Below are 27,666 nucleotides of genomic sequence, written 5' to 3' on the forward strand. Positions count from 1 at the left end.
AAAGAGCAGGACTGTGGGACTGTGCCCATTGTCAACATGGGAAACTTGACCAGTGGTGAAACTAGCTTCAATTTGCTGAGTGTTACAGCAAACTTTACCTGCAAGAGAAGGCCCTGACCTAAGTTGCAGATCAGAGAATTACTTAAAAGTCCTGGGGATCAGACCTCTACACTCCCTCCTCATAAAAAAGATTTGTGATAAAATAAGAGTAATTTCTGCAGGAAGTTTCCAAATTCAGCCACCCCTTGAATGAGACTCAGAGGCAGTGCTTAAAGGATTTAGGGGCACTGACCCCTTGCACAGTCAAAAATCTGCATATAACTTTTGACTCCCCAAAACTTAAAAACTAAAAATCTACTGTTAACTGGAAGCCTTACCAATTACATAAAGCCGATTAAACACATTGTGTATGCTATATGTATATATACTATATTCTTATAGTAAAGTAAGCTAGAGAAAATATTATTAAGAAAATCATGAAAAAGAGGAATACATTGGCAGTATTGTATTGTATTTATCAATACCATGCCTTTATATCATCTATTTTAGTTTATGCAGTTTGTCTGTGAGTTATTTTCAAATTGTTGATTGAAAAATATTCATGTATCACTGCACCCATGCAGTTCAAACTCGTGTTGTTCGAGGGTCAACTGTACCATGAACTACTTTCACACATTTGACAATTTAGATGAAATAAACTAATTCCTCAAAACATACAAACACCACTACTAAATCAATATGAAATAGATAACTTGCATAACCCTTTAACTATTATGGAATTGAACTTATAATTCAAAAAATCCTCTCCAGGCTCAGATGGTTTCACTGCAGAATTTTACCAAAAATTTATAATCTCTTCCAGAATATAGAAGAGAAGGAAATATTTCCAATTCATTGTAAGCTAGTATTACTTTGATAACAAAACCAGACAAAGATAGTACAAAAGAATAAAACTACACTATCTCTCATGAATATAGATAAAATATTAACAAATAGAATTTAGCAATATATATAAATAATATACCATTGTCATGTGGGGTTTATTCTAGTGATGCAAGGCTGATTAAATATTTTAAAATCAATCAATGCAATTCACCATATTAATAGGATAAAGAAGAAAAATTACATGATATCAACTGATGCAAAATAGTTTTGGCAAAATTCAACACTCATTTATGGTAGACGCAGAAAAACATGATAAAGAACTTTCTTTACTTGATCTAGAACATCTACAAAACAAAACAAAACAAAACAAAATGCGCATCTAATAGTATGCTTAATGGTGAAAGATTGAATGTTATCCCTTCCCCTAAAAATCAAGAACAAAGCAAGGACATTCAGTCTCACCACTCTTATTCAAGATACTTCTGGAAGTTCTAGCCAGTGCAGAAAGGTAAGAAAAGGAAATAAAAAAGCATACAGATTTGTAAGGATGAATAAAGCTACTCCTATTTACAGATATCATTTTCTATGTAAAAAAAAAATCCCAAGGCATCTACAAAAAAATTCCTAAACTAAGTGAGTTTAGCAAAGTTGCAGAATACAAGACAAATATATAAATACAGCAATTGTATTTCTACTTAGCAATAAACATGAATAGTGATGTTAAAAATGCAATACCATCAACAATTTCTCAAAAAATGCAATTCTGTAAAACTAACAAAACATGGACAGAATTTTTATGTTGAAAATTATACAAGTTGATGAAAGAAATAAAAGTAGATATTAATAAATGGAAAGATATGTTCATAGATTGGGAGACTAGAGATAGCAAAGATGTCAATTTTTCCCAGATTTAACAGTTCCTATCAAAATCACAGCAAAATGTTTGTAGATTTATACAAGATTATTCTAAAATGTACATAGAAAGACAAAGGAATTAGAATAAGTAAAGTTATTTTAAAGAAGGAGACTAAAGTGAGAAGAATTAGACTATCCTGGTCCAAGACTTATCATATAGCTATAGCAATCAAGGCTGTGTAGTATTGATGTAGGGATAGACACACAGATCAATGGAACAGAACAGAGAAACTGGAAATAAACCCACACATACATGCCCAACTGATTTTCAACAAAGGTATAAAAGCAATTCAATGGAAGAAGGAGAGCCTTTTCAACAAATGGTGGTGAAGCAATTGGACATGTATAGGCAGAAAAATTAACATTAACCTAAGTTTCACATTTTCTACAAAGGCTAACTCAAAATGATCACAGACTTATGTGTAAAACATATAGTAGTAAAACTGTTAGAATGAACACATAGTAGAAAAGCTTTGAGATCTAGAGTTAGTTCTTAGAGGTGACCTCAAAGCCTAATTCATAACAGAAAAAATTGATAAAGTGGATTAAATTAAAATTAAAAAAGTTTTAATCTGCAAAAGACTCGGTCATAAGAGGACAAAAAAAAAGCTATAGAGTGAGAGGAAATGTTTGTGAACCACATGTCTGACATATCTAGAATAGATAGAGGACTCTCAAACTGAACAATAAATAATCTAATTAGAAAACAGATAAAAGTTTTGAAGAGATATTTCACCAAAAAGGATGTATAGATGGCAAATAAGAACATGCAAAGATATTCAACATCATTAGACATTAGGAAAATTGTGATTAAAACCACAATAAGACATTACTACATACTTATCAGATTAGCTGGGAAAAAAATCGTGACACCATCAAATGCTGGTGAAGAGGCTGAAAAACTGGGTCATCCAAACATTGCTTGTGGGAAGGAAAAACTACAGAGCCACTCTGAAAAAGAGTTTGGCAATTTCTTTAAAAACAAGATATGCAATTACTATATGACCCAACAATTTCACTCCTGGCATTAATCCCAGAAAATGAAGACTTATATCTACAAAGAACTGAATATGAATGTTTATGGCAGCTTCACTAATAATAGTTAAAAACTGGAAAAAAATTTAGACATTTCTCAACTAGTGGTATACATCCATACCATGAATACTATCGAACAATAAAAAGAAGTGAACTATTGATACAGGAAACTGCATGGAGGAATTCCCAGAGAATTTTGATCAGAGAAAAAAGCCACCCCTGAAAGGTTATATAATGTATATATGCATTTATATAACATTCTTAAAATTACTGTAGAGAGGAAGCAAGATAATTAAAATATTAAATCAAGTTGCATTCAGAGACTGCAATATGCTGATCAACTCAGCAACCAGGCCAGGAGGATACCATCAGAACAAAGGAAGATTTCTACTGGGATTGCTAACAATTCACTTCCCCACACCTGTGGAAGGAGAAACAGTATGTAAGTGGCTGCTCTGTACAAATAAAATTGTTCATTCCCTGTGGCTAAAACCATGGGGGAACCTATGGATTAAGGGCTGAGAACTGCCAGCAGGCCTTTCACACTACTCACTGTTCCCTTTCCCCTTCCTCACTGTATGTCCATATCAAAGGAAATGGGTAAACAAAGTCTTTAAACTATAACTCACAGGAACTAAAGAATGATATATAAACAATTCCCTGAACACTCTGGGTCCCTTTCACTCTCTGCCTCTGAGAGGAGACCATATTCTGTCTGTGGAGTGTTACCCCTTTTTAAATAAACTTTCCTTTTGACTCTAACTTAAGCATGTGTGTTGAATTCTTTCTACACTCTCCTTCAAAGGACTCTCTTTTTCTCTGAGTGCAGGGCTTGGTCTCTTCCCTGGAGGGGAAATTTACCCTGTTCTGCATCAAAATGACAAATTATAGAAATGGAGAACAGGTCAGTGATTTCCAGGTTTTCAGGAGAGGGTGAAAGCATGAAAAAGTGGCTCTAAAGGGCAACAGGAGTGATTCTTGTGGTGGGAGGGAAAGTTCTGTATTTTGATTTCACCACTGTCAATATTCTGAATGTGATATCAGACTATAGTTTTGCAAGATGTTACCAACGGAAAAAACTGGATAAAGCATAAACAGAATCTGTGCATTATTTCTTCCAGAGCATATGAATTTAGAGTTATCTCAAAATAAAAAGTTTAATTTTAAAAAGTTAAAAAAAAATCCTGGGAACTTTGGAAGTTACCACTCCATTCTAACAACAAGCAAAAAATTGAATAGACTAGCAAATCAACAATTCTTCATGGACTCATAGAGATGGGAAGCTACAGGGCTAACTGCTGTTCTCAAAATTGAAGAACCCAGAGAAGAAACAGAGTTTCAGTTTACCAGAACAGGGACTAGCAGAAATCAGTGTAGGAACCAGAGCCTGGGTAGAAAAACCTGAACTTTAATTGATGAATTTCAGACAACTCTGAGTTAAAAACTCCAGAGGGCCTAGTCATGGAGGGCAGGGCACAATATTGTGAAATTTACCACTAGCAGTGTCAGCCAGATTTCCACAGGAGGAGGGGAAAAAAACCATTTTAAAATATGCCAGAACATTCTGTTCTTCTTGACGAAGCCTGTCTTCAAGGGTAGATAGTTAACCAGAGCCTAACATACTGGGGTATAATCAGAGCCTAACTGACCTGGGGAAGGGAAATACCCAACTCTGTCTGTAGCCACCCTGTCCTACCTAAGGAGGGAAGGGGGCAAAAACCAGAAACACTTGTGAAGTTCACAGTCCAGAGGCACAGGCTCAATGGAAGACTGAAACCTAATCACAAGACCATAGAAAACTTCCCCTGTCCCATACTTCACCACCATATCACTAAAGGCCTATTTACCACAGTTCGTTTTACCTGGCACATCATATTCTGCTATCAAAAAAAAAAAATTACACTTTTAAGCCACGCTTCTCTTGCTCATACCCGCTTCCACATCTGAAAGTGTACTTTCCCTTTTAATAAAGCCTTTTCTTTTCTGCTGGAAAAAAAAAAAAGAAAAAGAAAAAGAAAAATTACAGAGCGATGTCTCCAAGATGGCAGCAGGAGACCCTGCAACCATCCTCCCACAAATATCAACAGTAAAACAGCTATCATAACAAAAAAAGCTCTGGGAGAGCTCGGAGTCCACTTAAGAAACTTCAGCAGAATGAAAAACCGGACAGTAACCATACAAAAAGGGAAGAAAGACTACTTCATTTTATGCATCATTCGACTCTCCACTGCTCAGTCCTGTACTGTTTAGCACTGAGGGAACTCCCCAGCTAGAAAAAGTCTCCATTTTGAGAAATAACAGTTTAAAAGACACAGTTAAATAAGAAGACATTACGGTCTCCTAAATATACAAGAAAATACTCAGTTCAAACCAGATGCAGCAGCTATTAAAGGGGCCAGCACCAGTTATGTTTAAATCAATATAATCACCACTAAAGTGTTGAAAATGCAAATTACTTATAAAAAGTAATAATGATTTCCACAAAACCTGTAAGATTTGCTTAGAATAATAGGTGAGCAGAATAAGTAAAACCTTTCTAAATTTTTGTTGTTTGGATAGAGGCTAGAGTGATTGACAAAATAGTGGTAAAACAGAGAGCATATGAAAAGTTATATTTCTTTCTTTTTGGCTTAAAAGAACTCTTATTTATTATCATATAGTTCTTGAGGTCAGAAGTCTAAAATTGATTGGTAGGGCTGTACTCCTTCTGGAGGCTTTAGGGGAAAATCCATTTCTTTGCCTTTTCTATTTCTAGAGGCCACCTACAATCCTGCTCTGGACCTTTTCACATCTTCAAATTCAGCAAAATAACTTCCTCAAATCAATCTCTCTCACTCACCTCTTGCCTCCCTTTTTCCCTCAAAGACCTTTGAGTTTACAATGGACTTGCCTGAATAATCCAAGATGATCTCCCATTTCAAGATTCTCATAAGTTATATTTATTGATATATAAAACTAATGGAAAATAACTACCATGGAGAACTTATAATTAAATTCACGATTAAAAGGAAAGAGAATAATTAGCTCTGTACAGATTAAAAACGTGTGGCTCAGTGCTCAGAAAAGTGTGAATGGATTAAATCCTCCCACTCTATGATGGGTAATTTCACATTTGTTAAGGACCCAACATACAGCAATAATAATGTTTATAACTGTAAAACAAAATGAACAAGAAATAGTATATGTGACTAGGTAGATGAAAATCAGTCTCAGGAACGAGAAAGGATACTGGTCTGGAATGTTTTGAAAAATGAATGAGTCAAAAAAAATGGAAGAACTGGTATACACTGTATAAAAGAGGAGAAAAACCAATTTCTTTTTATTTGATTATTCATCTGGAGAATCCAAGAGAGTATGGTGAAAAGTGCACCCAGTCACTGGACCCATATGAAGTACCTGAGCAGGTGTGCTTGCCACCTTCCATATTGCAGAGCCCAGCCTGACCACCAGGGCTGGCCACACAGTATGACTCATAAACTATTTCTTGAAATCTAAATAAGGACACTACTTAATGCCATAAGCGGTGATTAGTTCTGAAGATGTAATAATTCTGAACCCAAATGCACCCCGAACTATATATATGCCTCAAAATAGAGCAAAATTGGACAGGTGGCACCAATGCCTTCCCAATGACAGTGAGTGTCTTTGCAGGCACCTGTCACAGTGCATGAGAGCCCATGCTCTCTCACCAGGAAGGCTAGTAGAGGAAGCACCCAGGTGAGCCTGCCATGATCCCAGGGCGGTTTGCAGGATGAGGACCTATCTCAGGATGCTCCAGCCAGATTGAGAATTAACTATGGGCTTAGGGGAAGAGGAGGTGGAGGAGGAAGAGCAAAGCCCAGCTTCCTGCACTTCAGCTAGGGGACAAGGAACATCCAAAGCCTTGGAATATATAGGAAATGTGTCAGTCCTTTGTCCTCTGTTTTCACCTGTGAGAGCTCATGGGCTTCACTGGACACCTCACCCTGCCTCAAAGCCGGCCTTTTGTTTCTACTTTCTCCCCATTTGGCCTGCATTTTTCCTCTCTCTTTCTCTTTTTCTCTCTTCTTTCATTCTCTTTTCTACCACTCTATGACCTCTCCACTGACCTTCATATGGGACAAGGTACATGCCAATCAGTAAGTCCATGTACAGAATCTTTGCTTCCTGGTTTGGGGAGTTTACTGAGTTATACACAATGCTCATATTCTCTCTCTCTCTCTCTCTCTCTCTCTCTCTCTCTCTCTCTCTCTCAATCTCTCTCTCTCTCTCTCTCTCTCTCTCTCTCTCTCTTCTCTCTTCTCTCTGTCTCTCTCTGTCTCTCTCTGTCACTCCCACCCCAGACATCCACAATAAATTCTTTTACAGGACAGGGGGAGATGCAGCTTGTAACATTTGTATGCATGCTGACTGTTATTTTTCAAAAAAAAAATCACATTTAAGCAAGAAATTGGGTATATGAAAAGAGGTATGCATGGAATTATTATGCTGCTGATAATAATAGCAAATGATGAAAATGACACATGTATTCAGAATAGGAGCTAGACTAAATCAGTTATGGGACATTATTTAGCCATCACAGGTGGAAAGGTCCTGTTTATATGATGGGGAGCAAGGTAGGGGCAGATAATAGACCAATGATCAAATAAATAAGACTATTTCCAGTATTCATGAATGCCAATAGAATATAAATATGGGGTAGTGTGTTAGAAATTGACTGGCAAAGGGCGTAAGGTGAACACGACCTGAGACAGTTGTGTCTTTCAGGTAGCTGACACTCCTTTTGCCCCAAATTCAACTCTTTACATTTCCTACGCAAACTGGTTTTTACTCCATTCCCCACTTCAGCACATATGACTACTATTTGCTGATTAAACCACTTACTATCTGTGGTCACCTTTGACTATTGACTCCTTCTCCAGGCTTGGTTAGCTCAATCAGCTCATAGCATTGGGCATAACTTACTTTCCCCTCTGTTTTGCTTGTGGCCCAGCTCAGTCACCTTCTCACAATTGCACTATTCTAATAGCCTTTTAACTGAGCACCCAGCCTCCACCACTATTGGGATACTTTAGTTCATAATCTGCCATCATACAGACAATTATACTTCTTAAAGTTAGAAATCTCACAATGCCAGTTATATAGACCTTCATGTTTAAGCAATTATGTTTTATGTTTTATTTTTTTTATTTTCAACTTTTTGGGTCATCCATTGGGCGAAGTATGATTGTGAGAGGAGGAACAAATGAGAATATGGGTAACAGATAGTGGGGCATGAGGATAAAGGTGGTGATAGAAAAGGCAGGGCTGCCAACATTCTTTTCCTACAGTTCAAAATGAACTCCTAGGAGTTAATGAATAAGAAATAGATGTTTACTTATATTTGTAAAACTTATAAAAATAATTCGTAAAATATCTATCTAACTATCTATCATCTATCTACCTACCTATATACCTACACACCTACCTACTTACCTACCTATCCATCCATCCATCCATCCATCCACTCACCCATCCCTCAAAACAGAGAGAAGAGGGAGGATAAAGAGCTAACATGTGAACTAAATCCTCATCTTTTATATCAAAGGCTCATGATATCTTCCATGAGTCTTGAAGAATGGAACCAAGAAGAAAAGGGTGGGGATAGGCACTCGTTTTTCATCATCTTAAGGTCTTCTTTACATTTGATTTTTACTATGGAACTTTGAAAGTTTAATAAAAATAATTCTATTTACTAAGAGATAGAGCATTGCAGAAATAATTAACTTAAATAATTAACTTAGAAAATGACATTGTTGTGTAATCTCAGGCACAGCCTGTGAACGGTTCAAAAACTCCAGATTTTCTTTTATTTGAGCTTAATGAATCATTATCTTTTCTTAAGAAATCCAGATCTTTCTCTGCTTAGTGTTTTACACTTTCTTATAACATTTATATAGAGCAGATAGTTTTCCATGGCAGCACATGTTCATATTTTGGTTGATTTTTAAAATCTCATTTCAGAGATATTACATATTTTATTTAATAGTCTATTTTGATACACATTTGGGCTAATTTTCCTTTTTGTTTTTTACTATTAGAAACTGTGTTGCAGTAAATATTTCTTCAGGCAATTTTGTTCACATAGGCAAATGTTTCTGTGGGATACAATCTTAGATGTGGAACATTGTGTTAAGGAATATGTAACTTTTAAATATTTAACAGGTTGCTAAACCACTATGAACAAAGACTGTTCGATTCCCACTCTGCCAAAGCTAATGAAAGAGCCTTATCAAATAGGCATTGTCATTGTGTTTAATTTTTTTCCCCAATGTGTAAGATAATAGTAGCATTTCATTGTTGGGTTAATTAGAATTTTTATTGTTGAGGAATTAAGCATATTTTCACATGTGTATTAGAGACATTTGTAATTTTTTTTCTGTGATGTGTGTTCATGTTTATAACTTTCATCCAGTTTCCTACTGTATTTTTGTCTCTTTATTAAAAAATAATTTGTAACAGCCCTTTGATATTATGGATATTCAATTTTTCTTTGTCACATTTGCCAAAATTTTACCACTTATCTCACTTCACACCCACTAGGATGGCTGTCATCAAAAAAGACATAATAGGCAGTGTTGTCAAAGAGGTAGAGAAATTGGAACACACACACTGCCGATGGGAATGTAAAATAGTTGTGTCCATTTTGGAAAACCATTTAGTAATTCCTCAAAAAGTTAAACATAGAATTACCATGTAACCCAATTATTCCACTTTAGGTATATGCTCAAGATAAATAAAAACACCTGTCTACACAAAAGCTTGAACATAAGTGTTCACAGCAGTATTACATATAATAGCTAAAAAGTGGAAACAACACAAATGTCACCAGTTGATGAATGGATAAATGAAATATATTATACACACAATGGAATATTACTTGTCAATACATGCTAGAACATGGATGAACCTTGAAAATATGCTAAGTGAAAGAAACCAGACACTAAAAAGATAATATATAGTATGATTCCATTTATATGACATGTCCAGAGTAGGTAAATCTATAGAGAAAGAAAGTAGATTAGTGGTTGCCTAGGGCTAGAAGGGATGGGGAGACAGGAAGGGGGATGATAGCTAAAGAGCGTGGGGTGTCTTTTTGGGGTAATGAAAACATTCTAAAGTTGATTGTTGTTTTGGATGTAAAACTTTGTGAAAATACTAAAAGCCATTGAATTATACACTCAAATGGTTGAAATGTATGTTATGAGATTTATATTTTAATAAAGTTGTTTAAAAAACCACTCCATCCATGAATAATGAGCCCAGTCTTGTCCCAGCTACTCTCTGATCCCACCCCATGAGACACCCTGATTTGAGAAGCACGTCGCTGTCACTTCCTGAAATCCTGATTCCCAGTCATGAGCAAAATGAAGTGCTTCTTATGTGTCAGTGCATCTGGAAAAATTAGTATCTTTGGTTGCTGAAGACCCAAAAGTAGATAGAGCATGCTTGGTGGGGAGAGTGTTGAAGGAGAGCAGTGGGCCTTGCCAAGATGACAGAGGGCTCTCTCTCTTCCTCAATGGAGGTCTGAGGATGTGTCCAGGAGTCAGTTCTGATGGTTTCCCCTTCAGACCTGTGGGCCCACACTCAGCCCCTTTTACTTTTACCAGGACTACTATCCTCAGGAGAAGGATATGGGGTCACAAATGTGTGGGTTCCTGTCTGGACCTGTGGGATACACAGGGAAGGATGTGGTATCTCTCTGTTCTGTGTTGTGCAACTTCCCCTCGACAAGATGCCAGGTAGGAGGTAGATAAAGAGGCCCTTGGAGAGGGGCCTCACTACAGGCCAAACAACTGATGTGTGGCCAAAAAGGGAAATAGAGTCCTTTCAGGTATATTATTTACTCAAATTCTTGGCTCACTTTGAGCCAAGACAATTGAAGAAATTGTCTTTTCCCTTTTGGATATTAAAAATCATTTTCCTTTGAAAAAAATTTAGCCTCTTGCCAGATACCTTCCAGATAACTTATTCTGTGTTCTGCGTTCCCATTCATTTCTTGACTTTGGTGTGTGTGTGTGTGTGTGTGTGTGTGTGTGTGTGTGTGTGTGTATGTATGTGTGTCTGAGAGAGAGAGAGAGAGAGAGAGAGAGAGAGAGAGCGAGCAAATTTATTATTCTTTTTCATTTTGGCTTCTGTGTTTAATGTTTAGAAAGGGTGCCTCAGTTTGAGCACATAGTTTTGTCTCAAACATTTGAAATTTTAGCCAGTTGACTCTCAGGTCTTACAGGCCTGAGAATCTGACTTCACGTTTGGAATTTTCTTACATATCTCAAGTATGAGCCTCTTTGTATCAATCAGTGTTTTATCCTGGAAAAAGGAATATTATTTTCAAACCCCTGAGTTCTTGGGCACTTGCTTACTATCACCAAGCCAGGCCTTAAATACTGCTCCTCAGTGGAGCCTGGCTTGGGACTTGAGACTCACAAATGAGAAAAGGTTCTAGCAAAGAAGAGGTAAGCAGAATCAAGGATGCTTACCTGGGACAAGGTTAAAGATGGTGAAGACATGGCTAATAGGACAGTAGGATCTGCTCAGTTGTTCACCCACAGAGCTATATAATATGCCTGTGTGGCTGATGCCAGCTGAAGGCCTCTACTTGATGTCCCTAATGGCAGCTCCTGCCAGCTGTAGGCCCCCAGCTCCTTGGCTTAGGCACCACCAAGGACCTCTCCTCCCAGGGCCTCTCAGTCCCAAATTCCCTGAGCCTGGCTTTTTGGTACCAATTCCTACCTCTAAGATCATGAAGAAACATAACAGGACCCTAAAAAAAATGGCCATGGAGGTGCTTTCCCTACCAACTGGTTTAGTCCAAAACTCAGAAATTTAGAAAGTCAAGAGGCACTGAACGAGAGTGAAGACTTCTGCACTAGGGGCACACATTGGTGGTTCTTGGTGAGCCTGTGAACTGAGGACTGAGAGACTCTTGTCAGAGATGTCACTCACTTGAGTGTCATCAGAAAGGCTGGGTTTACCTCACAAAAGGGCCATAGGTATGACCACTTGGTCAGGAGTACTGCCAGAGAGGGCAGAGGCAGCCCTGATCTCAGGCCCCACTGACACGTTGATCAGGTACAGGGCATGAAGTGAGCATGCTGGGGACAGAGCGTGGCCCATGAGGTAAGAGCTGGTCAGCGCTCAAGTTCTCAGGAAGGAGAAAGATACTACCTGTGGTCCAGGACAGCCAGCTTAAGGCTCAGCAAGGAGGAACTCGGTGAAGAGCTTGGTTCTGAGGTGGGTCTAAAGTATAGTTGTGCTGAGTGGCTTCCAACAGTGTAACTTATTCCAGAGATCACAAAACAGAAAGGCCCACAGGCCGAAGTTTGCTGCTCGAATCACGTGTGTATCAATGTAAACTACTGAGCAAGAAGCAAGGCAGTGAGAAGGAGCAGGTTAACATGCTTAATACACAGGGCAAGTGGGGCAGAGGTGGACCATGGGCTAACCATGTTCTCTGCTGTATCAGTCTCCTACTGATGGGGGTTACGAGAGCCACGGTGGAGGTTTGAGCAATGTGATCCAAAAGGTCAAGTCTGCCTGGCATAGCTGGCCACGCTGGGTGACCTCCTGCACAGCCTGAGATTTGGTTTAAATTTTCTGGGAGAGAACACATGGGGCCAGAATGGCATCACCAGTGGGCGGCCAAATGTGCGAATTTCTTGTGCATTCAGTGTCTGTTGGATATCAGGATCACCTTCTGTGTTCAACTTAGGCATGCAGTACTTACCACTGCTCTGTAATGTACACAGCTGGATTCTGCCTGTCTGTCAGTCTTAGTCATCGTCTACACTTAACAAATCTTAGCTGTTTTGCCTGTCTTATGAACTACATCCTGATTTATCTTCTATAGTAGAATCTCCTCAAAAGCAAATGCACATTAGAAACTGTGATCTGCACACACATGTGTGTCAGGTTTGAGTCAGGATTGAGTCAGGGCAGGCAGCAAGGTAAAGCTCCCACTCAGTCAAGAGGCCAAGTCAAGGCTTGACTTCTTTTTGAGTTACATTTTCCTTAGTATAAAAGGTCCCACGGGAATGGCAATGATTAAATGAAATAAAACATGTGCTGTTCTTATTACAGGGCCTGGCAAGACTCACTAATAATAAATACATCCCAGTGTGATTACTAATGAGCCTGACTAGAAAGAGGGGAGATGCAGGGAGCAGTTTTGAGGCCTGTATGAAGACTTTTATATATGTCTCTGGAAAGGAAACAAATAAGAGGAGTTTTGAGACCCACGTTCTCCCTGTGGCAGCGTGTCTGGTGCAGGTCCTTGTGCCCGTTTGTGCGCACAGACCTGATACAGATAGGCACCTTCACTGGATACACAGGGATCTTGTAGACAGGGCAACAAAGGTCATCTTGCAGGAAAGGTTGTGTGTGTGTGTGTGTTGTGTGTGTGTGTGTGTGTGTGTGGGCGCGCGCGCAAGCGCGCACATGTGCACGTGCACTCTCATGTATGAGTACATGGAGATATGCATCCTTCCAGAAAGGAAACAGCTAAGATGCCAAAATAGGCTAAATTGTGACTGCAGATTTCTCACGTGGCTTCTCTTTGGGGAAGGAGAAAGAGAAACCCACAACAAAGTTAACAGTTCTCTCCTTTTCACCCATAGCAGTGCCAGGAGGAGCTGGGGAGCAGAGGCATTAGGACCAGCCTAGTCCACCCCAACCACAGCCCAGGAAGCAGGGGAGGAATTCAGTCTGTGCTCCCTTGGCTGAGGTGCCATGGCCAGATTCTGCCCAAGCCTGCTGCTCCTAGTGGCTGCTGTTGTCCTCGTGTCCAAAGGTGTCCATGCCTGGGACTCACCAAAGGTGGTGAGAAAATTCCAAGACATCCCGGAAAGCTATGTTTATGTGCAACAGGCACTGTGGTTCGCCATGAAAGAGTATAACAAGATCAGCAAAGACAAGTACATCTTCAAGGTGGTGAAAGTTCTAAAGTCCCAGGAGCAGGTCAGTGAGCATTTGCTCCTTGTTGTTTCTCTACATGTCTGTGGTTATGATGGGGCTGTTATCCATAAATGGCTACTGAGACCAGGGATTGGAAAGTAACTCAGACATGCTTTTAGCCCAAACATATTAGTTTTATTTTAGTTTATTTTTTTGAGAAAAATTAATTGTACTTTATTCTTTATTCTCAAATGAAATATAAAACACCCATTAAAATTATTTAAAATTGATATAGTTACATCATAAAGCATAGGAAAAAGCCCAGAAGGGCTCTTGAAGAGGCCAAGTTTGGGAAAATTTGGACTAATAGCATCAAAATGAGTAATGACAGGGAGGAATTATTACACAGTTGACAACAAAAAACAGAAACAAAAACTACAAGTTTAGCTTTTACTGGAAAAGGGCACCGAGGCAGAGAAGGAAAGGCTCTTCTTTATAGAAAAATGCCTACCATAGATATAAAAGACTATGTAACTAGAAAATCACCTTTTGCAAACACCATGGTAATAATTAATTCAGGCAAAGATCATTAATGAATTCTATAATCATTGGTTGAGAGAGTTCTGGGAACAAATTTCTGCATAGATTACTTAATTAGTTATAATGGGGAAAGATACACTCTCTGGTGAATGCCTTGCTCACCAAATGCACCAACACTTGGACAGATTGACATCATGTGCCCCTGATGTGATGTCACTGAAAGGACACAACATAACCTGTTTATGTTATTCTTGCTCAAAAGGCATACCCTGAATGTAGTCATGAGGAAAATTTGACAAATTCCTATCATGGAGCATTCCATTAAGTCCACTTAAAAATATCAATGTCATGGCAGGAGAAAAAAGGTGGCATAAATGTTAGAGGCTCTGTTCATCCCTCTGGCGACCAAATCAAAATTGTGACAGAAGCAAGGAGCAGCAGCAAGGAAAAATCAGCTGGGATGAATAAGCCATACAACTAGGGAGAAATCCAAGAAATCCAAGAAATCACTCTGCAACAGCAGAAGGTAAGATGGAATGAGGATATGGAGCTGCCTGGTCTTGAGCAGCTGAGTGAGATAGATGGAGGCTGCAGCATTGGAAGTGGCAGAAGCCTCTTAAAAGGACCGTGTCTGCGAGCATATTTTCGTGATGACGGACCTGCTCACTCTGAGCACTAGTGCCAATCTGGCTGCACGCAGGGGGCACCTGGGACTTACAGATTGTTGGAGTGAGGGCTTAGGGGAGACTCGCTTGGTACAGAAGTACCAGCAGTAACCATTGTTCACCGTAGAGCCCTTCCTCCTACCAGTGCGCTGGACACAGCACCACCATAGCTATGATATCATCAAACAGGATAACAGAGGTCACTCTTCCCAGAGGATTCTCTGAAAGCCCCCCTACCCCAATTCAGGGCCCCACCCAAGCCACATCCTCAATGAATCAGGTGCTCCTTGCTGAGCAGCGCCTAGACTCACACTGGAGGCAGCTGGCCTCAGTTTCTAGTGTGGCCTTTTGAGACAACTATAAGCACAACATCTGTGGATTGCTTGCTGAATCTTAACAGGTGACATGGGAGGGATAGAGACTAGGGCTAAATTTGGCCTGAAGCTGAACCCCTCTCAGGACTGTGCCACTGGATGCCTACTTCCCAAACCTGGACTAATAAGACCGGGAGACAGGAGCTTTGTTTAGTACATAGAAAGAGACACAGAAAGACAGCCAAAATGGGAAGACAAAGAAGCAGAAGCCATATGAGAGGACAGAACAGAGATCCAGATATAATGCAGTCAAGTAATCTAACAGATGCAGAGTTCAAAACACTGGTAATAAAGATGCTCAATTAATTTTTGGGAAGTGTAGAGAACTTCAACAAAGAGATAAAAAACATAAAAATGGAAATGGAAATTATAAAAGGGAACCAGTCTGAAATGAAGAACACATTATTTGAGATGAGAAGTATATTAAATGGAATAAACAAAGGAATAAATGAAATAAGTAAAGAAGAAGATCAAAAGCCTTATCTAGAGGACGGGAAAGCCAAGGACACAATCAGAACAGCAAGAGATAAGATGCTAAGACTATAAAAATAATTTAAGGAGAATATGGGACACTATTAAGGATCCACATATCCATCTGATCGGTGTAACTGAAGAAAATCAAGATGTTGAACAGATGTTTGAAGAAATAATAATGGAAAACTTCTCTAATCTGGGGAAAGAAATCCCAGGAAGCTCAGAGAATTCCAAAAATCAGGGATCCAAAGAGGCTCACACCAAGACACATCGTAATTAAAATGTCAAAGGTTAAATACAAAGAAAGAATATTAAAAGCAGCAAGAGAAAAACAGATAGTTACTTATAAGGGAACACCCATAAGTCTGGCAGCTGATTTCTCAAAAAATACTATGCAGGCAGAAGGGCTTGACAAAAAATATTCGACAGGATAAAGACACAGGATCTATAACCAAGAATAATTTATCCAGCAAAACTATCATTTAGAGTAGAAGGACAGAAAAAGAGCTTCCCAGACAAAAATAAGCTAAAGAAATTTATCACAAGCAAGCCAGAATTACAGGAAATGTTGATGGGACTTCTTTAAGAAGAAAACCCATATATCAAAAACAGGAATAAAGAATGGTAACAACTACATCCCTATCAACAAGTACCTCAAATGGAAAAGAATTAATGCTCCAACCAAAAGATAGAGTGGCTGAAAGGATAAGAAAACAAGACCCCTACATATGAAAAGGAAGGGGATGAAAAAAGATATTGTTTTGATGGACTTAGAAGATATTTAAGTCAGACAGAGAAAGATAAACACTATATGATTTCACTTGTATGTGGAATTTAAGGACATATTCCTCAAATATAAAGCAGTAGTTTTCAGCTTGTCATGGATTTTGCTTGGCAGGGGAGTTTTAGCAATACCTGGTCATCACAACTTGAGGGCCAGCTACTTACATCTTGTGAGTGGAGGCCAGGGATGCTGCTAAACACATTACAGTGCACAGGAAGCCCCCCACAGAGAGTGATCCAGTCCCGAATGTCAATGATGCTGAGGTTGAGAAACTTGATATCCAGTTTTAAAAAAGTTCTCGGAGTACATATGTTTGGAAGTTGTCTAGTTAAAATGAAAGTGAACATTATTTATTGCATTTCCAACCTGATTCATCATTCCTGAGAGCACCACCATAAGCAGGTTTGCTCTGTCCTTCCAGACATTTTCTATACACTAACAGGCATAACTGAGAAACTTCAAGGTAGTCATGAAATCACATTTAGAATTCTGCCTACCACACTCATTTTGTTCAATGCCCAGGCAACTTACCTAGAATTTCTAAAAATATTTACTATATTTTCTGAATTATCTCTTTTTTTTCCCCAGGGGGCAGTTATTGTGTTTAACTTAGCCATTCTCTTTCATATATTCTCTCCCCTAAGTCTTGTAAAATTTGTTTTCTTCTTAACTTTTTAATAATAAAAGTCTACATTTGCCATTGTGAGGCTCCGTGTCCCCACAAGGCAGTCCTGAATAGAAAGGTGATAGTGGGCTCTGCACAGGTGAGGAGGATACCCTGGAAGTCAGGGATTTTGGAGAGTGTAGCACATGAAATAAGGTCTGTATTGGTAAAATTACCAAAGCATGGAAATCTTTAGAGAGAAGCAATATACTCTAAGCAGATTTCAGTTCAGGGATGTCTTTTCTTCACTTAGTATCTATTGACTAAATATGAAGGTGCTATAGCCTCTGCTATTTACTTTCCAAGCTCCAATAAGCAAACCATTAGCTTTCCCAGAAAAATTTCTATGGATAATAGTTTTCTTGCTTTATCTTGGGGACAGTTGTCATTACTTTAAAATTAAATGCCATGAGAAACAGATAGAGAAACAGAGACAGAGAGAGATATCGAAGTAAGAACCACTTCTCCAATTACTCCAAAACTTCTGGCAAGGAAACTTTAAGAGAGAAGGTCATTAACCCTAAGCAGTCAATGACATTTATTTATCAGAGTTGGCTATGAATGCTTTTATGATATTTGATTTTTATATTACTCATTGACAGGTCACAGATAGTTTGGACTACTTTCTTGAAGTCAAAATTGCCCGAACAATGTGCAAGAAAATTTCAGGAGAGAATGAAAACTGCTTATTACAAAAGAATCCGAAAATGCAAAAGGTATGTGGCTGAGACAGGGAGAAGTGATGGCCATGGTTAAGTTTGTGTTCTAAGCAGAGTAAACTGATAGAACCGAGTTCCCTTTTTAAACCACATTCTGATTATATTCGGGACTGAGTATGGCCAGGTTCTAGACATAGATCACTGTTTTTATAATCAATTTGTGACCTCCCCCGCTGCCCCACCACACACACTTAGCAGCTTAAAGCAACACCAAGTCATTATTTCTAAGTATTCTTCAATCTGTCCCTTGTGGTGTGTGCTGGGGCAGGAATGTTCCAGATGATTGCTCTGCTTTCATGTCTGGTGCCTCACCTGGGACAGCTGAAACATTAGGAGGCTGGCTACCATCTGTCTCACTCTGCTCAGGGCAAACTGGCACGGTGACCAGTTACTCTGATTTATTCAGGACAAAAAAATTTCCTAGGATGTGGGACTGTCAGTGCTAAACTAAATGAAATCCTGAAAAAATTGAGACAAATTGATCATCCTACATTTGGTCTTCCTCACAACATGGTGGTACCAAGAAAGTTACATTTCTAGGAGGAGGAAGCAGAAGATGCTAACAGTTCTCCTCAAGCCTTAACTTGGAAGTTCCCAGAATGTCCCTCTTACCACATTCTTTTGGTCAAAGCAGGTCACAAGATCAGCCCAAATTCAAGAGGAGAGCATAGACTCCTCTCTCAATGGGCAAGATATCATGAATATACTTGCAGGAGAGGAATTGATGGTTAATATCTTGGTGGACCATCTGCCCCAGGTACCACCTACAGGAGAGTACTTACCCAGTAGAGAGCATAGTGTGACTAACTCTTCAGGCTTGTGATTGTTTTGCAGCTGGTAATGTCAGAAGGAACTTTCCTTGGCTGATTCCTGTAGTCCAGCTGCTGTATGGAAGACCTGAAAGTTTGGGGACAGTCTCAAGACTCCTACCCCAGTGACTCCTCATGCCCACTATAATCTTATATGTTCAGTCTTCTATTTCTTCATGCCACAGATGAGGAGCAATCCCAGCTTGGGCTGGGTGTTACCAGGACACATGTCCAGATGGGCACTGTCACAAATGGGTCAGTTCGTCTCTCAGCTTCAGTAAGAAATTTCCTTACCCTTATCATATTGGCTTAACAGAGACATTTTGGATTTAAATTTAATTTTTTTAAGTAAACATAAATATTTTCTAAAAATATATTCTCATAAAAATATGTGATAGAGGTAATGGCATGCACCTCTGGGCACCCTTGAGGATCCCCCAATTCTGCTGTCCCTTTCCTAGGAGTAACTACTGGGATCAACTGTGTAGATATCTTCAAGATAATCTTACTACAAATTTGTATAAATGGATACAGTCTTTCTTCTTCCTGTTTTAACAACTGCTGATATATTATGTGTATTTTGATGTAACTTCTCTTTTCACCTTTTTAAATTTGTCTTGGTGATCTTTTCATAGCAGTTCTTTCCAATTTTTCTCTTTCATAAATGATGTTGCAGATTTTCTCTCTCTCTCTCTCTCTCTCTCTCTCATCTATCTGCGCCTGTCTATTTTTCACCTATTTAATATATACCTAAGGCTGGCACAAGACATGGCTAAGCATTGATAATGTCAGATTAGAGATTGCCGAAAATTACCCAGACATGTTCAAACAAAAAATACTTCATATTCTAATGAATAGTAGGCACCACAGTAGGACACTAAAATGCAAGTGAATGGCTACATCTAGAGAATGGACACTGGTCAGAAATCATTAGAAATTGTTTTCAAGTTAATAACATTTCAAAAATTCTGGTAGGTACTAAGAAAAGTGTATAACCATCCTCCTAAAATTGGTAAGTAGAGTTCCTATCCATTTAAAAAAGATTTTATCTATATCTATAGAGTTTTGTGTGGTTTTCAAAATGTGCATAAATTTTGAAAATTTCTCTTGTTTTGTTTTTAATTTTCACTCAACAATATGTTTTGAGATTTATTCATATTGGTATTCTGCTATTATTTATTTATTTATGCCAAAGGACTTTTTGGGCCAGTTGATATATATAGAAATAGGCTAAAAATAGTTTTTATTACCGTATATTGAGCTCTTATATGACTATATTACATTATATTTAACCATTTCCTTATTTTGAACACTTTTGGTTGTTTTAAAATCTTAACAATGCTACAGTGAAAGTCATGGTGCATGTTGACTCTCCCCAAGGATGTTTTTGGGAGTGGGACTTCCATATTGTGGAGTACACGAAACTTCAACTTTAGTGTGGTGGGCCACATATGATGCATAACTTCAATTTTACTCTCCAAAGTGGTTGATCAGCATATTTTCCATCAGTGGTGTGTGCTATTGTTCATTTCTCCTCAGCTTTGCCAACACTTGGTGTTATGAGTCTTAAATTTTTCCAGTCTGATGTATGTGAAATATTATTTCATCATTTAACTTTGTATATCTCCTTGATTTCTAGTAAGATTGAGATGTTTTAATATTCCTAGTGAACATCCAGATTTTCACTTTTAGGACTGGAATTTTAATATCCTTTTCTCTAGAGCAATCAGGAGTCTTCTGTTAGGAGCCATGGCCTCAGGTGGAGAAATACAGCCAACACACTGTAAACCCTCAGCTCATTCTCCTCATGCCTCTCACTTTCCTGCCTCTATCCCCCTTGGCTAAACCCAACTGGAAACCAAAGAATGCCCACTGCACAGACCATAGAGGTCAGGGGGCAAGGACACCCATTGGCGCAGCCCATAGAGGTTGTCAGTTTTTTAAGACATGTTGAGTAAAGACAAGAGGAGTGTAGACCTGGAAGAACAAATGGAGTGAGTCCAGCCTAAGGGCAGGAGTAGAAACAATGAGATCAGTAAGAGTCTATTACAATAGACCAGATGAGAGATGATGTTGATTAAGATGGTGGAGGCTCTCTGTTCTGGATGTCTGTGAAAGGCTTGGTCAGAATTTGCTGAAGTATTGAACATGGAGTATGAGAGGAGGAAAGTCAAGAATGACTTTAAATTTTATGGGGTTTGGAGGTAGTTCACTTTCTTGGTTTCCTCTTGTGCTCTCATTCCATATATTAAGTACGTGTCAATCAACAGACTTCCATCACCTTGCTTGCATCCACTGATCATGCAAGATTCCTCCTTGTCTTTGCTTTTGCATGGGATCCTTTCCTGTTTCATAGAGCTCCTAAAGATTTTAGCTTACCTGTTTCCTTTAATTACTTATTGAGGTTTACAGAGGAGAAAAAAGTAAACATCTAGGCACCTTAAAAAATAAATTTTAAAACTTTATGTTATTTTAAATAGTTATTGGCCTGATTTATTTAATGCAGAAAATTTGGAATTTTCAAAAGTATTGTTTAAAACCAACTATAAATACTGTTATGTAAAGTTTACCACTGTCAATATATTGTTATGCATTCTATTTTTTCTATATTTTATATTATGTTTGCATTTTTGCGTAGTTGAAAACCATACTGTATACCATTTTATAATCTAGATTTTCATTTAATAATAAACTCTAAGGATTTCTAAAACTCTAAAATTACTTGAAAGCATCATATAATGAAACTATTTGTTTTTACTTAATGTTTCCACATATTATTTAGTTAATTTCTGAAAATTAAGTTTTTCTAATTTTTAGCTATTATGAACAGTGTTTTAATGAATATTCTTCTTTATTTCTATTTGTATATATATCTGATTATTGTTTCCTTATAGGCAAAATCCCCACAAGTTGAATTACTTATTCAATATTTTTTCACCTTTTAAAAGTTTTTAATATACATTGCTAAAATGTCCTCTAGGATTGATCTTGATAATGAAGTTTTCAATTCCTCTGTTGCACGATTGTTTACCTTGACTGATCCGGAAGTTAAGCAGTTAGTTAACTCTCTGATAAGCCCACTCTCTTCCTTCCCCACCACTGCCACAAACCAACTCAGTCCATCCTGAATGACCGTCTGGCCTGGATGCACCTCCAGCCTGGCCTCAGTCCTTCAGTGGCCTGTCTGATTTGCTGGTAGCTTGGTCCTCTTTTCTCCCTCAAATTGATCCCTTAGTCTTTGTATTTTATACAACTTCAATTCTACTTGATGCTGTCATTCATGTTTCCATTGATGTAATGGAGATATACTTGCTTTATCTTTTATTCTAATTGAATAACATTTTTAGGAGAGAGAGGAGGGACACAAGAGAATTCACCCCCATACCATGAGCCCGAAGTCCTGCTCATTCTGCAGGCCTTGGGATGAGTGCCATGACTCCTTTCAGTTCCTTGACTGCAGGCTTTCTTGGTGGTCTCTGTCCATACTTTGGCCCCTCTCCTTATGACATGCAGGACCTTGTGCTATTCTTCTTGTGCTGCCTCCCCTGGGAAGGACCCACTGGACTTTCCATACAGCATGGGGTCTCCATAAACTGCAAGGAAGTTGGGGGTGGCTGGATGAGGACCAGATCAGGAGGTGAGGATTTCTGAGAATAGCCAGTTTTTGAGCTCCGGCCCTTGCTCTCCTAGAGCTAACACAGCCAAGTCCATGATGGCTTCAGATCACAGGGAAGTAAACTGGCAGGAGTCTATCCTGGTCAGTGAGGCTGGTTCATCTGCCATCAGATTCCAGGTCAACAGCTCTAGGGCCTCTGTGGGCATGGCTGGCTCAGAACACTTCTTAGCCCCCTGAAGCCAAATGCTCACACCAGAAAATGGAAACATGTTTATTTTTTAATTTAATTAAAAAAATTTAATTTAATTTAATTTTTTTGTAAATTATGGTGACACTGGAAAATGAAATCCAGTAAGTGTCAAGTATACGATTCAACAGTAAAGCATATATATATATATATATATTGCATTGTGTGTTCACTGCCCATAGTTACATTTCCTTCTGTCACCACATATATGACTCCTTTTACCCCATATATCTCCCTCCTTCCTCTCCTCTCTCCTCCCCCACCCTCTGGTAACCACTAGTTTATTTTCCATGACCATGAGTCTCTGTTTGTTTGTCCTGTTTGTTTGTTGCTTTTAGGATTATATCCCACATATAAGTGATATCATGTGGGTTTCAACTTTTTCTGGCTGGCTTAATTTGCTTAGCATAATTATCTCAAGTTCCATCCACGTTGTTGCAAATGGCAGTATTTCTTCCCTTCTTATGGCTGAGTAATATTTCATTGCATATATGTACCACAACTTCTTCATCCAATAGTCTGTTGTAGGACACTTCTATTGTGAAGTGTTTTGATCATAAATGTATGCTGTATCTTGTCGAAGGCTTTTTCTGCATCTATTGATATGATCACATAATTCTTATTTTTTAATTTGTTTATGTGCTGTATCACGTTAATTGATTTGCGTATGTTGAACCATCCCTGTGCCCCTGGGATGAAGCCCACTGGATCATGGTGTATAATCTTTTTAATATGTTGCTGTATTCAGTTCGCTAGTATTTAGGATTTTTGCATTTTGCATGAGAGAGATTGGTCTGTAGTTTTCTTTTTTTGTATTATCTTTACCAGGTTTTGATATCAGAGTAATATTGGCCTGTAGTTTTCTTTTTTTGTATTATCTTTACCAGGTTTTGATATCAGAGTAATGAGTTGGGAAGTATTACCTCCTCTTCCACTTTTTGGAAGAATTTGAGGAGAATAGGTATTAAATATTCTTTGAATGTTTGGTAGAATTCACTGGTGAAGCCATCTGGTCCTGGGCTTTTACTTTTTGGTAGATTTTTGATGATTGTTTCAATTTCCATACTGCTGATTGGTCTATTTAGATTTTCCAGATCTTCTTGATTCAGTCTAGGAAGGTTGTATCTTTCCAAGTACTTATCCATTTTTCCTAGGTTGCTAAATTTGCTGTCAAATACTTTTTCATAGTATTCTTGTGTGATCCTTTGTATTTCTGCGATGTCAGTCTTAATTTCCCCTCTTTCATTCCTGATTTTGTTTATTTGTGTCCTTTCTCTTTTTTCTTTAGTGAATCCAGCCAGGGATTTGCCAATTTTATTAACCTTCTCAAAGAACCAGCTCTTTGTTGCATATATTTTTTATTTTTTTCACTATCATTTATTCTACTCTAATTTAGATCATTTCCTTCCTTCTGCTGACTTTAGACTTCATTTGTTCTTCCTTTTATAGTTTTTAAGATGTAGGGTTAGGTTGTTTATTTGGGCTCATTCTTGTTTTTGGAGATAGGCCTGTAGTAATATGAATTTCCTCTTATGACCACTTTTTCCATGTCTCAAAAGTTTTGATATGTTGTGCTATAATTATCATTCATTTCTATGTATCTCTTGATCTCTTCATTTCTTCTCTGACCCTGTCATTCTTCAGTAGCATGTTTTTTAAATCTCAATGTATTTGTGATTCTTCCCACTTTATTTTTATAACTGATCTCTAGTTTCCAAGCTTTATGATCAGAGAATATGGTTGATATGATTTCAATCCTCCTATATTAGTTGAGGCTATCTTTGTGTCCCAGTATGTGGTCTATCCATGAGAAAGTTCCATGTTCACTAGAGAAAAATGTATAAATGACTGTTCTGGGATGAAAGGCTGTGAAAATGTCAATTATGTTCAGTTGGTCTAGTGTATCATTTAAGGATTTATCTCCTTATTAAGTTTCTATTTGAATGATCTGTCCATATCCAAATGTGGAGAATTTAGGTCCCCTACTACGATAGCATTTTGGTCTGTTTCTCCCTTTATTCCTGTTAGTAATCACTTTACATATTTTGGAGCTCCCTGATTGGGAGCATAGATATTAATAAGTGTTATATCTTCTTGGTGCATGATTCCCTTTATCATTATGAAGTGTCTCTCAGTATCTTTCTTTACATTTTTAGTTTGAAGTTTATTTTGTTCAATATTAGTATCACTACTCTCGCTTTTCTTTGAATGTCATTTGCTCGAAATATCATTTTCCACCCTTTCACTTTGGGTCTATATTTATCTTTGGAGCTGAGATGTTTCTCCTGGAGGCAGCATATGGTTGGGTTTTGTTTTTTGATCCATTCTGCAACTCTGTGCCTTTTTATTGGTGAGTTCAGTCCAATTACATTTAGGGTGATAATTGACATATGAGGTCTTCTTATAGCCATTTTATCTTTTGCTTTCTGGTAGCTTGGTGTTTCCATTGCTTCCTTGTTCTTGTGTGTCTGTTTTTGTTTGTTTGTTTCTTTGTTTATTTTGGCTGGCTTTTGTGGGTTATCTTTCTGGTCCTTTTGGTTTTATGTTATATACTTCAGTTCTGAATCTTTGGCATGTGGTTACTGTATATATACAGTTGTCCATTTTCTTCTGCCTGTGCCTTATCTCAATTCCCCTTTGCATATTTGGATCTTTGAATCCTCCCCTTTTCAGTCATTGTTGTCTCAGTTAGTCCCTATGTATGCTGAATGTTCATTACTCTCTTGCTATAGCAAATCTCTTATTGTTTAAGCTTATAATACCCTGTTCTTCATAAGGGTTGCACTTCTCTGCTTCTATCTGCCTGCTAGTCGCCTTACTCTCAATTACGTATTTTTTTAAAAATCATTTTGTTTTAGGTGAGTGACTCCTTTCAGTATTTCCTGTAATGCAGGCCTCATAGTGGACAATTCCCTTAATTTTTATATGTCTGGAAAGGTCTTTACTTCTCCTTCACATCTAAAGGAGAGCTTTGCTGGATACATTATTCTCGGCTAGTAGTTCCTTCATTTAGTAGTTAGAATATTTGATTCTGCTCCTTTCTGGCTTGTAAGGTTTGTACTGATAAGTCTGACGATAATCTAATAGGTTTTCCTTTATAGGTCACCGTCTTCTTTTTCCTGGCTGCCTGGGAATTCTTTCTTCGTCATTGATTTTTGATCATTTTCATATAATGTGTCTTGGAGAAGGCATTTTGGGTTGAGATAATTGGGTGTTCTATTCTTGAATTCCAAGCTCCAGCTCATTCCTTTGATTTGGAAAATTCTTGTCAACTATTTGTCTGAAAATGCTTTTTAGTCCCCGCTCTTTTTTCTCCAATTGAGAAGGTCTATTATTCTTATGTTCATCTCCTGATGATATCAGCTAGTTCTGATATTTCTCTTTTGTTTTTCATTCTTTGGTTTCTCTCTTTTTCCTTCTTATTTATTTCTAGATTTCTGTCTTCGATATCACTGATCCTTTCCTCCATTTGGTCGACTATTTCCCTAGCTTGCTATTTCATTTTTCATCTCTTGCAATGGGTTTTTCATCTCCACAAGTTCTATTTGGTTCTTTTTGAGGGTTTCCATCTCCTTGCTGAAGAACTCATTCTGCTCATCTAGTTGTTTTTTAAATTCCTGAAATTTTTGATATGAACTGTTTTAGATCTCACCGAATTTTTTCCGAAGTACCGTTCTGAATTCTCTGTCATTTAAGTCACGTATTTCTGTCTTTAAGCTTATTTTCTAGAGATTTTTTTTTTTCTGAATTGTTTTGTCACCTTGGTTGTTCATGGTGGTTAATGGACTATTTCTCTGCCTGGACATTAATGGAAGTATATTCTGTCATTTTTCTGGAGAGATTTATTATGTAGAGGTCTCTCTTTAGACTGTTGCTAAGATGGCGATTTCTTTTGGTTTCCAGTAGGCGGCGTCTAAGTCTTAATAATGTCTTTTTTTTTTTTAAATAGCTATTCAGTTACACTCGCTACCCTCAGTCTCAGTCCCTGTCAGTGTTAGTGACAGTTTTGGTAATGTTTGCTCAGATTCCCCTGGGCTCCACAGTGTACAGTCTTGGACGATACGAGGCTCGGTCTTGTGTTTTGCAGCCATGGCTGGTAATAATCAACCATTGCTTCTCCGCTATCCCCATTTCTCTGCCGTCCTCACTTCCTGCATTCTGCCCTGATCCCTGGACACTGCCGCTGTGTGGAGCTTGCATCTCTCTCAGGCAGGTTTGTTCAGGGAACATGCCTCACCTTCTCCCCTCCCCCTCCTCCTGCAGGATATTCCTACTGCAAGATGCAGCTTCTTTGTTTCTCTTAGTCTACCACCCAACTCCTGGTGTTCTGATCTGCGTAGCTCTTATTTGCAGATGCCTCACTCAGACATGCTGGTGTGTAGTTTGGGTGTTTTTGTTGAGTTTCAGATATTAAGCTATTGTTTCAAGCAGAGAGACCTAGGGACTTCTCTCACTCGCTATGCTTCTCTATTTTTAATTTTTTAACATTTTTCTTTCTTAAAGCTAATTATTATTATTATTTTTTGGTCTCTTTTAGGAGTTCCTTTGCACCTTTATTGTTGCATCCAGACCCTGGAAATTTGAACTCACTATGCTGAAGCAACAATGCAAAGATATCTAATTATCTTCTAGTACATTCTGCCACTCTCACTTCTATTTTAAAGAAGAAGCAGACACTTGCAAAACATTTAAATAACAGAGTTGACCCACTGACTTTGTTTCTGTGGGTTTTTTGCTTTTTTATGTGTTCTTCAGGGGTTGATGCTGAGAATGTCATGCCTTTTTACAGTGTTGAGCAGCTCTTCTAGTTGACTAATTCATTTACCAGCAAGGACAATCTGTTACTGATAATGGAAGAGAGTGTGAACCTGTTTCCATACTTTACTAGACTCTGAGCACAAGTTACTTTTCATAGACAGCTTTCTGAAGAACTAACAGGAGGACCCAGCCCTCAATTACTGCAAGTTGGTGGGTAGTTTCTGCAAGGTCCTGAGGCTCTGTTTGCCTTGAGAGTGTCCATCCATGGAT

The 27,666-nt window shown here is 38.3% G+C and overlaps 1 protein-coding gene across 1 annotated transcript; it reads left to right on the plus strand.

Moving 5' to 3' along the window:
* Positions 1-13,581: 13,581 nt before the first annotated feature.
* LOC120586966 (cystatin-13-like) lies at positions 13,582-27,259 on the plus strand. Its single transcript, XM_039843511.1, has 3 exons — positions 13,582-13,809; positions 17,850-17,963; positions 27,176-27,259. The coding sequence occupies exons 1-3, from the start codon at positions 13,582-13,584 to the stop codon at positions 27,257-27,259; spliced, it is 426 nt and encodes a 141-aa protein (XP_039699445.1).
* Positions 27,260-27,666: the final 407 nt, after the last annotated feature.

This window comes from Pteropus medius, unplaced genomic scaffold, assembly GCF_902729225.1.
Source record: "Pteropus medius unplaced genomic scaffold, Ma_sr-lr_union100, whole genome shotgun sequence".
Classification (NCBI taxonomy): domain Eukaryota; kingdom Metazoa; phylum Chordata; class Mammalia; order Chiroptera; family Pteropodidae; genus Pteropus; species Pteropus medius.

Coding starts and splice junctions, on each gene's coding strand:
- LOC120586966 (XM_039843511.1), top strand. CDS start 13,582: ATGGCCAGATTCTGCCCAAGCCTGCTGCTCCTAGTGGCTGCTGTTGTC. Junction 13,810..17,849: donor TTCTAAAGTCCCAGGAGCAG/GTCAGTGAGCAT, acceptor ACTCATTGACAG/GTCACAGATAGTTTGGACTA. Junction 17,964..27,175: donor AGAATCCGAAAATGCAAAAG/GTATGTGGCTGA, acceptor GGTCTCTTTTAG/GAGTTCCTTTGCACCTTTAT.